We start from the raw sequence: 14,307 nt of genomic DNA on the forward strand, positions 1-14,307 counted from the left end.
CTAACTGACTTGATCCTGATGATCTGAGAAATCTGATTGGTTTATATTCAATGAGCATATCTGAGATGTATTTAGGTCCTAGACCATTAAGCGATTTATAGACAATTAATAATACTTTGAAGTTGATTCTAAAAGTAACTGGTAACCAGTTTAAGGACCTGAGGATTGGAGTGATATGCTCAGATTTTTTGGTTCTGGTCAGAATCCTGGCAGCAGCGTTCTGTATGAGCTCCAGCTGTCTGATGGTCTTTTTGGGAGGACCTGTAAGGAGTCCATTACACTAATCTACCCTGCTGGTGATGAAAGCATGAACTAGTTTCTCTAAATCTTTGCTTGAGACAAAACATCTGATTCTGGCTATGTTTCTGAGATGGTAGTACGCTGAGTTGCTTATTGCTTTGACATGACTGCTGAAACTAAGGTCAGACTCCAAAATGACCCCAAGATTTTTTACCTTGCTTTGTGTCTTTAGACCTCTTAAGTCAAGGTTTGCGTTTACCTTGTTAGTTTCATCCTTGTTGCCAAAAAAAATGACTTCAGTTTTGTTTTTATTTAACTGTAGGAAGTTTTGACACATCCAGATGTTAATTTCATCCATGCATTGGCAAAGAGAGTCAATAGGCCTGTAGTCATTGGGTGAGAGTGCTAGGTAGAGCTGAGTGTCGTCTGCATAGCTGTGGTAGGCAATTTGGTACTTTTTCATTATTTGGCCAAATTGAAGAGGAGCGGAGCAAGAATAGAGCCCTGTGGAACACCGCAAGTCATGGTTTATGGTTGCCTATATTCACATAGTAACCTCTCCCTTGAAGGTATGACCCAAACCATTTAAGTACCAATCCAGAAAGCCCTACCCAGCTTTCCAGCCTATTTAGGAGTATGGTGTGATCTACAGTGTCAAAAGCAGCACTGAGATCTAGTAAAACCAGAACTGAAATTATGCCTGAATCAGAATTCAATCGAATATCATTAATTTAACCCATACGAGTGCACGCACACACAGAAGTGAGTGACACACACACATGAACATATACCAAGAGCAGTGAGCAGCCATTGCTGCGGCGCCCAGGGAGCAGTGCGTTGCTCATGGGTCTCACCTCAGCCGTGGTATTGATGGTTGAGGAGAGCGTCAATCCTTAACTCCCCCCACCTACAATCCCTGCTGGTACTGAGGCTCGAACTGAGGATGTTGGATTACAAATCCGAGTCCTTAACCATTAGGCCACAACTTGCATATTTTGAAGTGATGTAGTTGTAAAAACACAAAAAAATATTTACTGTTAACTTAAATCTCTGATAGAAGTTGAATGAACTCAAAAATAATAGTTAGTTCAACTTTTTGGCACATTTTGAGTACCAGGAACTTTCCATTAGAAGTTAGTTTGTTCGGTTTGGGTTTAAATTGTGTGTGCTTCTGAGGAGAATCATTAAATGACTGACATCAAATAAGTCATCATTCATTTCAAAACTGTTTGTTATAATAATATACTTCACTATGCTATATGAACATTAAAGTAAATGAATAAAATATCAAGCCTATATGAGCACTTTAAGTTGATTGAACTTGTGCTACATAATTTTTGTATTAAGAAGGTCAAGCGAACTGATATATTTGTGTAAACACAACAGAGATTCTCTAGTTATTTTGACTCAAAATCTTGAATTAAGTTGAATTAACTTAAAGACCATGATGCAAAAATGGTGCACATACTATATATTTACAGTAAAGTCAACACCTCATTCTTTACAGTGCACTTTCTTATTTGCTTTTAGTTTTTCACTTACAATCTGACTTAAGCACACAGTCTAACTGGTTTTTAAGAGTTTTGTTTTTAGTGTTCCCATGCATACTATATTCGTTGCTGCTAACAAAAGGCACACGTCCTCAGATCTGACATGTCTCTTTATTTTGTAAGTAAAAATCACACCCACATTTTTTCAAGTTGCCATAAATATACAAGAAACCTAACAACATAGACTTGGAAACTGGCAAGCTTTTAAGGTTTAGATCCAGAAGCTAAGAGAGACTCTTTTTTAAACGGGCACAAGATTTCTTCACAGCCATGTTTCCACTGGTTCTCCTCTCAGGTAATGTACATTTTTATCTTTTTCCACCATCACCATGTATGTGAATATGGAATGTTTGAATACTGAAACCTCTACTAAACAAATTCATATTGTATTTTAAATTTGACTAACTAAAACATTTTTTTGGTAAGAATATTTTAAGTATTTGATATGGCAAGCTTGATGCTATTTGTCAGTCAATCTCGGTTATTGAAAAATCTTTTTTATATATTTTTTTTACAAAAAAATAATATTTTTTTCACTTTTTTTGCTAATTTGTAGACACAATTTTTTTTAAATGTATTTATGCTTTTATGGTTTAATTAACAGTAAATTTTGTATGTACAGTATACCTTATTGTCAGAGTGTCTTTACTCTTTCTATGTTATGCCCTGGCTAAGCAAACAAGAATCTAATTTGGTGTTAAATATGATTTTGTTCATTTCATATGTAAAAATAAAAAACCGGATTACAACTGATACATACAAGTTTGTTGTTACATGACTAAAGTCTCAGTTCATGATATTTATTGGATGCTTTAATATTGTATTTTCAGTTTTAAAGTAGCCTGTAGCCTGTAGCTCAGTGGTAAGAGCATTGCGTTTAGTATGTGCCTATTAATATAAAAACTTGGAAATCTACTTCCAACACTGTTCACACCTGATAGCAAATATGATTACCAGTCTCAAATACTGAAGATTTAAATATAACCATTGTTTTCCCAACAGGCTTTATCACCTGCACCTTGTGTGTTCCACGTCAGTATATCTTTATAAATGAACCAAGACATGGACAGAAGCTCAGAGCTACTGTAGAGATAAATACACTGATCTGGTCACCGTTGAAAATGAACAAGAGACGGTGAAGTTACTCAACACAGTGAATGACTATAACTCCACTGATCTGGCCTGGATTGGACTCTATAATGATATGAACAGTTGGAAATGGACTCTAGAGGACAGTGAATTCTTCACTCAGGAACAGAAACAGTTCAGGAACTGGTATAAAGAAGAGCCAGTGAATTATGGAGGACAGAGTCAGTGTGTAGTCATGTATGGAGAGACTTGGTTAGCAACAACGTGCGATAAGAGATTGACTTTTATCTGCTATGACGGTGAGCGATTTTCATAATTTAACACAATGGAGATATCAGAGCTGTGGGCAGGATTATTTCCGGTCGTATTACACTGTATGGGAAAGTAAGGATTTTTGGCCGGCAAATATGGCCGTTTTTTTATTAAAATGAGATACTGATATATTAGTGATATAACAGAAAAACCTCTTTACTATGCTGAATACCTTGTTAAGCCAACACAACTCTATATAACAGAAGCACAAATTTAAATTCCCTCCCGTTTATTCTATAATCCATGCTGTTGTGTGGTTAACCAAAATCTATATATACAAGTCATGTATATGTGACGGAGTGGTACGGAGAAAGGGTCACACACATACACAATAATTATAGCAGACTACGCCACCCACGGAAATGAAAAAAAAAAACAGAAAAAGGGCACACAGGTTCAATATGGTAAACAACAAACTCAAGACGTGGCTATATATAGAAATAAAAAAAATGTATTCAAAACAAAGATTAATTAAAAAAATAGGATAGTGGAGTAACATGGACAGCGAATAGTACCCCAGCTCATGCTTACACACGCCATCGCTAAGGAGAGCAAGGTCACTAGGGGTAGGTAGCCAGCAACCAGCCTCCAATTCAAGTGGCACACACGTAACACCACGTGCAAAAGTCTCACTGCACACACAAGGGGAGAAAACGTCAGTACACAGCACTCTGTGACTAGGATCCCACCTCACGGACTGAGACTTCCTGCCCTGGCTCTTGACTTCTGTAGCAAATCAAAGAAGTGAAATCACAATATTACCCAACATCCAACATAAATAGAAAAATAACGAAGGAATCAAAAACTTCCAGTTCGTGAAACGAGGGTGGAAGTAACTAACTGCCTCCCAAATCAAATTAGATTGAATACCAAATCCAAAATAAACAGAAATTACAAGAAACCAAAATAAATTAAATTCGAAATAAGCAATACACATGCTACACCGAGCAGATGCCAGTAGCACCAGTGCGGCATTGGACATGCAAACGAAGTACATGGGCTACTCGCACAGCACAAGCCGACACCAGAACCCGGGCGTTTAGAATGGGGCAGGTGAGCGACGGACTACAGATGACGCGTCGCTGGTGCTTGAGATAGTGTAGAAGGAAAGTTCAAATAAAGGCAAGACAGCAGAGTAGCCATGTGGTTGGCCTTTCAGCTCCACTGGATCATTGAAACTCTCTTACATGGTCATAACCTGTTAGACATAAACAAAAATCTTTTAACCAGAAATCAACACATTTGAATAGCCTATATTATTTTGCTTACCAATGCCGCAGCTCACGTCATTCGTGCCCTCAGCCAGCAACATAATATAAGGGCCCCAACAAAAACCATAAACTAAACAATTTCTTAAATGAATTAAAATAAACCACATACCTAAGGAAAATAGGCAACCGGGACCCAGCCAACGGCAAAATGGTTCCTACTAGCAGTAGACGCAATTAATAGTCATCCTCAATACAAAGAGGTAAGTTATAGACAACGCTTCCGACGCTGGAAAAGACAACGACGACGACAGCTGGTGAAATCAACCAAAAATGGCAGTGCCAACCATGAAGCACATCCAAGGGGCCGGAGTTTGCTCATATATACCCACAACTCAATCAAACCAAATGAATTCAGCTGACCATGCAGGAATCACGTGGTTCACCCTGCTACATAAACAGAGTGTGTATTGAACATTTCCACAGACATTATTTTGTTTTGACAGTTGGGGACTAAGAAAGGCATAAAAAGCATTTACTTCCTCTTTCGATGTGAAACTGCTGCACACACTCTCCACACCGGGAGCTCTTCACAGTAAGTACTACACGACAAAGACGCAAATCATGGAAACTCTTCACAAAGAACACAATACGATTAATCCCTCACCTGTTAGTGATGCTGGTGCTGTCTGAGAATTAGTTTCACTCTTGCTCACAACGCAGAGTATTCAATCCGTCTGACTTTAACCACACATAACTTGTATCGACGAGTTAAAACAAATGCATAATACTTATCTAATAACAGGGAGCAGTAAACATGAGTTTACTGTTGTTTTGCTTAAAGAAGGTGGTGATGATGTGGGGAAAAACGTGGGGAATTGCACAGACTGGTATTTAAAACATCATCAGCTTTTTTTGCTGTTATATCGAGTTATATTGTACAGAGGATCTTCTGTCATATCACTGATGAATCAGTTTTTATCAGTATATTTGCCTGCCAAAAAATCTGTATTTTACCTGCCCACACTCGCTCATCGAAATCTACTATTGCGGCTTCGGGCAACTAGCCTATTTGTATTAAATATAATGTCCCACTTATGCTTTATGCTTTCAGGAAGACAGAATGCCAGCACTAGTTATGTTTGGGTTGAGCAACGCAAAAACTGGACTGAAGCTCAGAGTTACTGCAGAAAATACCACACAGACATTGTCAGTGTCAGAAATGAAGCTGAAAACCAGAAGATCCAATTTTCAATCAAGAATTACTATTACAAATACTATTATTATTATAATAATAATTATTTTTATTATTATTATAATTATTATAAATATTATTATTATAATTATTATAATTATCATGAGGTTTGGATTGGTTTGTACAGAACTAGAATTTGGTCAGATCAGAGTAACTCTGCAATCAGTAACTGGAGGTCAGAAGAACCAAATAATGCTGGAAACAGTGAACACTGCACTGCTGTGTCAATCAGTGACTCAGGCAAAAGGATGGACGAAAACTGTGATTATTATTTGCCTTTTCTTTGCTACAATGGTGAGTATGTGTCTGAATAATGTCTAGGGTTGTTGTAAATTGTGTTAAATCTTGAAATTTAACACTTTCTCCAAAGTGTCCTCTTTGGCATCATCCCGTCAGTATCACTTTATATCAGTGAATAAGAGCTGGTCTGAAGCTCAGACATACTGCAGACAGAATTACATTGATCTGGCCACCATTGATAACATGACAGAGATGAACAGTGTGATGAACACAGTTAATGGGAGTTATAATGGATCAGTCTGGATTGGACAGTATGATGATGTCAACAGCTGGAGATGGTCACTGGATGATGATGATTTCTATCAGGAAGGAGAGAGAGAATTCAGAAACTGGTATCATGAACCGGATAACTATGGTGGAAATGAACTGTGTGTTTATATGAATTATGATGGCAAATGGTTTGATTCACCATGTAATAGCATCCTATCATTTGTTTGCTTTGATGGTAAGAACTTTCCATCAAAAATAAATTTCATTTGTCATGTTTTTTTTTATTTTGTGTCCTCTGTCCTTGGTTTAATTTTTATATTTTTAACTTAGGAAACAATAACACACAGAATTACATCAGAGTTAATGACAGAAGAAACTGGACAGAAGCTCAGAGATACTGCAGAGAATATTACACAGAACTCGCTAATGTGAGAAACCAGACAGAGAATCAGAAGATCCTGGAGATCACAGGTGGTAACGTCTGGATCGGTCTCTACAGGAACAGGATTTGGTCAAATGGTCAAAATACCAAATATCTAAACTGGAGACCGGAAATTACATATTCATACCCACAACCAGATAATGGATATAGTGTTAATGGCCAGGAGTATAACCAGCACTGCACTGCTGTATCATTCAGATATTCAGGCAGATGGACAGATGAGAACTGCTTATCCAACATGCCCTTCATCTGCTACAGTAGTGAGTTTATTGAAAACGCTCTTGTCATTTCCTTTTTTTTGCTTGTCATCTGAATCGAGAATCTAATTAGTAAAAAATGGGTAAAATAATAATATAAAGCAAAATGCTAAAGATGTTTTTTTAAACATAGAAATTCTGTCATTATTCATGTATTGTGCGGCAACAACAGTAACAGAATGTTTACAGCTACAGTGTTCAATGGGAAAATATTGAGGATTACAAACTAAAATATTTCTTACACAGAAATCACAAGAAATAAAATTTTAGGGTACCAATAAGAATTGGAATTACCATGTTTAGATATTTTTTTATTTTGGAAAATGAAAAGGCCACATCATTTTGGTCATTCAAATTTTTTTTATTTTGAGTTATTTTTTTAACATGCATCTGGTCCATACAGTTTGTTTTTACCGGTGTTTAACATTTTTAATTTACAGGAACCTGCACACAATCTTCATGCAGTCACCGTCAGTATCACTTTATATCAGTGAATAAGAGCTGGTCTGAAGCTCAGACATACTGCAGACAGAATTACATTGATCTGGCCACCATTGATAACATGACAGAGATGAACAAACTCACTAAAACAGTTCGAGGAATTTACTTTGGTTCAGTCTGGATTGGACTGTATGATGATCTTAAGATCTGGAGATGGTCTCTGGGAAACACAGAGTTAGGAGGAGGTTTTAATAGCTGGTATGTTCAGCAACTAAGAAACTGGAATGGACAGAGTCTCTGTGTGTCCGTCTCATGTTACAGAGGAATATGGCATGAACAGTATTGCTCCAGATCACTTCCCTTTGTTTGCTATGATGGTGAGAATTGTTACTGGACTCACAAACTATAAAAAAAACATATTTATGAAACAATTACATCACATACTGTATTTAAATTGTTTCCCACAGGAAGACAGAATGCCAGCACTAGTTATGTTTTGGTTTATCAATACAAAAGCTGGACTGAAGCTCAGAGATACTGCAGAGAATATCACACAGACCTTGTCAGTGTCAGAAATGAGACTGAAAATGAGAAGATCCAATTTCTCTTTCAGACCGATAACATTAGTAATTCTGATGTTTGGATTGGTCTGTACAGAACTAGATCTTGGTCAGATCAGAGTAACTCTACATTCAGTAACTGGAGGTCAGGAGAACCGAATAATGCTGGAAACAGTGAACACTGCACTGCTGTGTTATTCAGTGACTCAAAATGGACGGATGAAAACTGCAATTATCAGTTACCTTTCATTTGCTACAGTCGTGAGTAAATCTTCTGATCAACATCAGACTGAAATATAAGAAACTGTAGAATACTTTATGAATAATTGTCAAATAATTCTACATTCTAATATTGTTTCACAGTGTCCTCTTTGGCATCATCCCGTCAGTATCACTTTATATCATTGAATAAGAGCTGGTCTGAAGCTCAGACATACTGCAGACAGAATTACATTGATCTGGCCACCATTGATAACATGACAGAGATGAACAGTGTGATGAACACAGTTAATGGGAGTTATAATGGATCAGCCTGGATTGGACAGTATGATGATGTCAACAGCTGGAGATGGTCACTGGATGATGATGATTTCTATCAGGAAGGAGAGAGAGAATTCAGAAACTGGTATCATGAACCAGACAACTATTATGGAAATGAACTGTGTGCTTATATGTTGAATGATGGAAGCTGGTTTGATCTATCATGTGACTATTCCTTACCATTTGTTTGCTATGATGGTAAGACACTCCATCTTAACATTATGCCAAATGACTTCTTAAAGTATAGTCAAAGTATGTTAACGACAAATGTTTAGGGCCCTTACAGAAAAGAAACAAGGACATGTGGAAAAATTAATAATGCAATTTCCATCCATCCATTTTCTACTGCTTTATCCCAACTACCTCGGGTCACTGGGATAATGCAATTTATTATAATACAATTGTATTAAATATAAATACAATTTCATATATTGGAATTAATTGCTTATTTTTCAGTATATGAAAATTAAAAATTCCTTTATTATTGTATATTGCACAGCGTAATATTGATAAACTGTATATTCTTTATCCAATGTATTATTTTATATTTTTCAAATATATATTAAATGAGGGGGGCACGGTGGCTTAGTGGTTAGCACGTTCGCCTCACACCTCCAGAGTTGGGGGTTCGATTCCCGCTTCCGACCTGTGTGTGTGTGGAGTTTGCATGTTCTCCCCGTGCCTCGGGGGTTTCCTCCGGGTACTCCGGTTTCCTCCCCTGGTCCAAAGACATGCATGGTAGGTTGATTGGCATCTCTGGAAAAATTGTCCTTAGGGTGTGAGTGAATGAGTGAGTGAGTGAGTGAGTGAATGAGTGAATGAGTGAGTGTGTGTGCCCTGCGATGGGTTGGCACTCCATCCAGGGTGTATCCTGCCTTGATGCCCGATGACTCCTGAGATAGGCGCAGGCTCCCCGTGACCCGAGGTAGTTCGGATAAAGCGGTTGAAAATAGATGGATGGATAAATTAAATGATTCAACATGTTTAAAAAGGAAAATTGATGATACATTACAACAAAAGGGCTAGACCCACATGTGGATGTGTATTGATGAATTACACTTTGTTGTTTTTTAGGAACAGGAAACACCTCCCAGAGGTATGTTTGGGTAAATCAGTCCCGGTCCTGGAGTGAAGCTCAGAGATACTGCAGACAGTTTTACACAGATCTGGCCATCGTGAGAAATGAGACAGAACATCTACAGATACTAAACGTTACAGTTTCTTATTATTATTATGGGTGGATTGGTCTGTACAGAAACAGACTGTGGTCAGATCAGAGCAACTCTTCTTTCACATACTGGCTGGCTGGGACACCACATGTTTCTCCACAACCAGATAATGGTTTATATGTCAATGGACTTCTGGGAGCTCAACATTGTACTGCTGTGTCTTTACAATCTTTTGGCCAGTGGACAGATGAGAGCTGCTTTGAGCGTTTGCCTTTCTTCTGTTATGGAGGTGAGATCATCCTCCTTTCCAGATCTTGAAATCAGAGCGTAAACATCACACGGTTCAAAGAGAATCAGCAGGATGAACATATATTAAAATAAATCACATTGTCTTTGTCTAGTAAATTTAGTAACTTTTTATGTGACCATTTCTCTGTTTTTTTTCCGGTGCACTTCATGATCATTCCTCCAACCGACACAATCAGATAAATATGGTATGTCTTTTTCAGATTTGTGCTCTTTTTTTACTTATATATTCTGTGTATAACTTGCAAAATAAAGTTTAACCTTTATGTATCTTGTCACACTGTTTTCTTTGTACATGTATTCTATTTGTAAGCATGTACTTAAGAGTTTTTTGTCGTTTTTTTACACTGATCAGTGTCGGGATTACGTGTGAAATTTATGGGCAAGGAAACTCTGTCACAGTCAGATATTGAAGTCCTGATTACGCAAGTGAGTAATAACCTGTTATAATATAACCTGCTATCTGTTGCAAGAATTTTTTTTAATATTTACATCAACAACAGAATGCTAAAGAGTTCAGAAATGTCTTTAAATATTCTGTTTCAGTTCCAGGAAGAATTTATGAGACATGGACCTCCCGATAACTTCACCATGGGTTTGAGAAACTATCGTAAAATCGCTCCATGAGAGATGACAGCATTCCTCAACACACACACACATTGATGCATTTTTGTAGACACTTTTTCTGAAGCAACTTCCAAAGCATTCAGACATTAGATCAGGATGTGTACTCCCATCTTGCTATACTGCACATGTATCAGTTTTACCAAGATTGTAATACAGTACTATGTGCTCATTTTTTGATTTTTTTTTCTTTTGTTTCTTTTATTGCTGAAATTGTTTGATAGAGTCTATACAGTTGTCTACAGCCATAAAGATCACTATCATAAATAACAGAAATCTGGTGAAGGTCCTTATAATATACCGTATAATGTTTTTTGATGTAAATGCTTTTAACATGCTGTTTGTAATGGAGGTAAGAAAATACATATACTGTGTGTCCATTAATATATTGTCAGTCTTTGAGTTTGTGGATCATTATTGGGGTAAGACAAAATAAATGTTATTTGATAAACAGTGCGGTAGAAAGTGACGTCAGCACATTTTCAAAATGGTCGCTTTCTCCCTGAATTCCTTCTGACTCATAGAAAAGTCTTCTTGTTACAAACCTTGTCGCTGCAGTGACACAACGTCCACCATACATAAATTCATGAACAGATGTACAAGGAAATACACATTCACATTTACCTCTATGCAGTGACAGCAGAACATGTTTGGCGTAATAGAAGTGGACTCTTGTTGACATGATTTGGAACTGAGCAAGCATTCAATAAAATATATAGTAATAATATAAATTTATGATCCATATGCAGAATTCCCAACTGCTGTTTAAATGATGCCCTGATTTCCATGTGAACCACAGTATACTGAAATAAAAGCCACTGCACATACTAACACTGCCACTACGTTTCTAGGCAAATAAATCTGTGGCTGCACTGTTATTACAAAATAACAAAATAAAGGTACAAGTGGCTATATGACTATATATTCAGAATTTGAAAGTGTTGAGTTTCTTATACAGTAGTGTAGTAGAGTAGGCGGGGCGAGACCGTGGTTCGAGTCCGGTGAGTAATTGTGAATTAGCGCCAATTTATTAAATGTTTAATATGTCTTCCGGTTCCCGCCTCCTTCCTTCCGGGTTTCGGAACCACTGTAACACATCTCAATAAAATGGAAGGAAGGAAGAGGGAACCGGAAGACATATTAAACATTTAATAAATTAATATAACAGCCGGCGGCCCCTCACGGACGACCGCCGGCGAACAAAACATGAACATAAATACAAATACAAATACAAATACAAATACAAATACAAATACAAATACAAATACAAATACAAATACAAATACAAATACAAATACAAATACAAATACAAACATAAGTTCGGGCCCGGTCCTCTCTCTTCGACGGTCCGGTCGCTCGTTCCTTTTATATTCTCCCATCTCCTACGTGATTCGAGGCCGGTGTGCGCACAGCTGGCGCTAATTCACAATTACTCACCGGACTCGAACCACGGTCTCGCCCCGCTCTACTACAAGTAGCTTCTTAAAATGCTTGCTATACCACAACACATAAATATAACACACAGTTTTTAACAAATAGTTTTAAAAGTAAAAACAATAAATGTTTTCTCTGTCCTTTGTACTGTAAACCATCCTGTTAACATGCTGCTGGTAATGTAGGTTAGAAAATTAATCTTTTCATAATGTATTTCATTCTCCTGTTAAATCCATAAACATAAACTGCAAAACACAAAATGTATGTCATCATGCATGCATGTATGTTTTTAAGTCAAAGCTTTAGACTTCTTTAAAAAAGTGTTTGAATATTTTGCATTTGCATGCAAATCATGTATTCAGATAATGGGAACACTTTATTAGCTGATCAATAAAAGTATTTTCATGCTGGGAAAGTGTGTTACACTAGATGAAAAATGTATAACCTAAATTGAACATAAATCAGGAAGAAACATAGGTTACACACATGCATAAACACGCATAGCATTTCTGAACACAAACGGTCACATGTTTTTTGTCTATCACTACAACTAATAATCTTTATTTATTGAATATTCTGCCATTCCTATGATTTTACTACAAGAAAGTTTCATGTTTTTAAATTTTAAATTGCAAATTTGTTATTGTTCTTGCGTCAAATATTTAAAAGGACACCTTGCTTATTGTATGGAACCATGCCTACTACGTAGGCCAACCATAAACAAAAGATTGCAACAAAAGCCACACCATGTCACCATGAAGAGGCGCCATCTTAGAATGTATTGTTGTATTGTTAAAAAGTAATTTACAGAGTTTATCTGCAACACTCGCAAGAAGTGCAGCGAGAGGGGCCGCAGGAAATTGTACTTTGCAAAAAAGGTGATATGAGAAACGCGGCCTTAGGTGTGTCCCTCTCGATGTATCTTAAAGAATTTGTTTTTCTAATGCTTGTTTGTGTTTTGTATATCTTTTGAGATATTTCTGAATGTCTCTGAAACCGTTGAATGTATTTTTCTAGTAAAACGATATTCTACATAATAGAAATGTAAGGGATTAAAAGTGATGCACATTTTTTATATATGTATGTATGTTGAAATATCAGTTCAATTTAACTTTTTAAAACTATTAATTAGTTATTCAATGATATCTAAAGAAAATAGTATGGATGATGAAAAATCAATAGAAGTATTTATGGAAAATCTGTATGCAGATACAGTATACTCCTCAAGAAGATTTTAGATTGAAAACAACCTGTCGATGTTATATTTTAATTTAATTGACCTGTTTTGTCTTGCATACCTTGTAAAGCACTTTGGTTGACTTTGGTTGTTTTAAATCTGCAACAGTGTGTAAAAAGCGTTGTATTGTGTATTGTTTCACCTATGGATGTTACAGTCAGTTGTGGATGTTACATTCACCAGCGGATGTTACACTTTATCTCAGATCTGTCATCTGTCAAGTATTCTTTATTCAATGTTTGCAAACAATTGTAAATATGACACAATGGCATCAGCTCCAACTGTGATGCAAAACAACAACATCCAATGTGGATCCCTTTGGAAGACATTAAGTTGTTTAAGTAATGATTCCCATTAGGTTTGTTACAGTAAACCGACCTATCGATCATGATGGTTTTGTCCCACATCCATGGGGAAAGGTATTTGAATTTATCGAATAGTGTTCAAAAATAAAATTGAATGTGTCCCAAATCGTAGTATGTTGAAAAGAGTATTCCAAAGATTCCCGGATATATACTACTGCTTGTAGAAATCCAAAGAGCAGATGGAGTTAAGTGAGGATCAACTGCATTAATAAAATTAAATACTGTAACTGATGCGTCACCAAATTAATCAATAATAACTAGAGAGTTAACATACATAAGAAACAATTAATTAATTAATACCGTTTCCTGTTAGTATGTCCCAGTGCGTGCATATTGGTTTGCTAAACAATGTATATAGTTTTTCATAACAAAAGCAGTAAATACTTTTAGTGCATAGTATATTTAGGTGAAATGGGACGCAAAGATGTCATACTGCTAAAGCAAATATAGTGGCATATTAGTTTATTTGCGTTCGAGGATTTATGGAGAGCTGTTTTATTAGTTGGTATTTACTTGAATATAATTATTTTAAGCTTTACAATGTTTAAAAACATTTATATTTTATTTGAATACTATGAGTCAAGTCAAAAATTTGAACGAAAAACGCTTTACATTCAACTGTGGCGTTTTCACGATGTTTTTAATTGATCAATAGAGAAATTAATAGAGATACAAACGCGAATGTTTATTATGTGGGTAACTGTTGTGGGGAGAAGTTGTTAAAGTAGAGTCAAATTAGATTCTTTTTTAGGTTCAAAAGTAAATTTT

General features: G+C 36.4%; 1 protein-coding gene across 1 annotated transcript; it reads left to right on the forward strand.

Annotated features, from left to right (window-relative positions):
• The first annotated feature begins 1,955 nt into the window (after nucleotides 1-1,955).
• Nucleotides 1,956-11,204, forward strand: LOC130408074 (macrophage mannose receptor 1-like). The gene is made up of 11 exons (XM_056731499.1): nucleotides 1,956-2,085; nucleotides 2,793-3,178; nucleotides 5,514-5,948; nucleotides 6,025-6,399; nucleotides 6,495-6,866; nucleotides 7,304-7,681; nucleotides 7,772-8,125; nucleotides 8,228-8,602; nucleotides 9,479-10,067; nucleotides 10,235-10,308; nucleotides 10,426-11,204. The coding sequence occupies exons 2-9, from the start codon at nucleotides 2,995-2,997 to the stop codon at nucleotides 9,889-9,891; spliced, it is 2,886 nt and encodes a 961-aa protein (XP_056587477.1). The 5' UTR covers nucleotides 1,956-2,085; nucleotides 2,793-2,994; the 3' UTR covers nucleotides 9,892-10,067; nucleotides 10,235-10,308; nucleotides 10,426-11,204.
• Nucleotides 11,205-14,307: the final 3,103 nt, after the last annotated feature.

Source organism: Triplophysa dalaica, chromosome 19, assembly GCF_015846415.1.
Source record: "Triplophysa dalaica isolate WHDGS20190420 chromosome 19, ASM1584641v1, whole genome shotgun sequence".
Taxonomy (NCBI): domain Eukaryota; kingdom Metazoa; phylum Chordata; class Actinopteri; order Cypriniformes; family Nemacheilidae; genus Triplophysa; species Triplophysa dalaica.

Coding starts and splice junctions, on each gene's coding strand:
- LOC130408074 (XM_056731499.1), top strand. CDS start 2,995: ATGAACAGTTGGAAATGGACTCTAGAGGACAGTGAATTCTTCACTCAG. Junction 5,949..6,024: donor GCCTTTTCTTTGCTACAATG/GTGAGTATGTGT, acceptor CTTTCTCCAAAG/TGTCCTCTTTGGCATCATCC. Junction 8,603..9,478: donor ACCATTTGTTTGCTATGATG/GTAAGACACTCC, acceptor GTTGTTTTTTAG/GAACAGGAAACACCTCCCAG.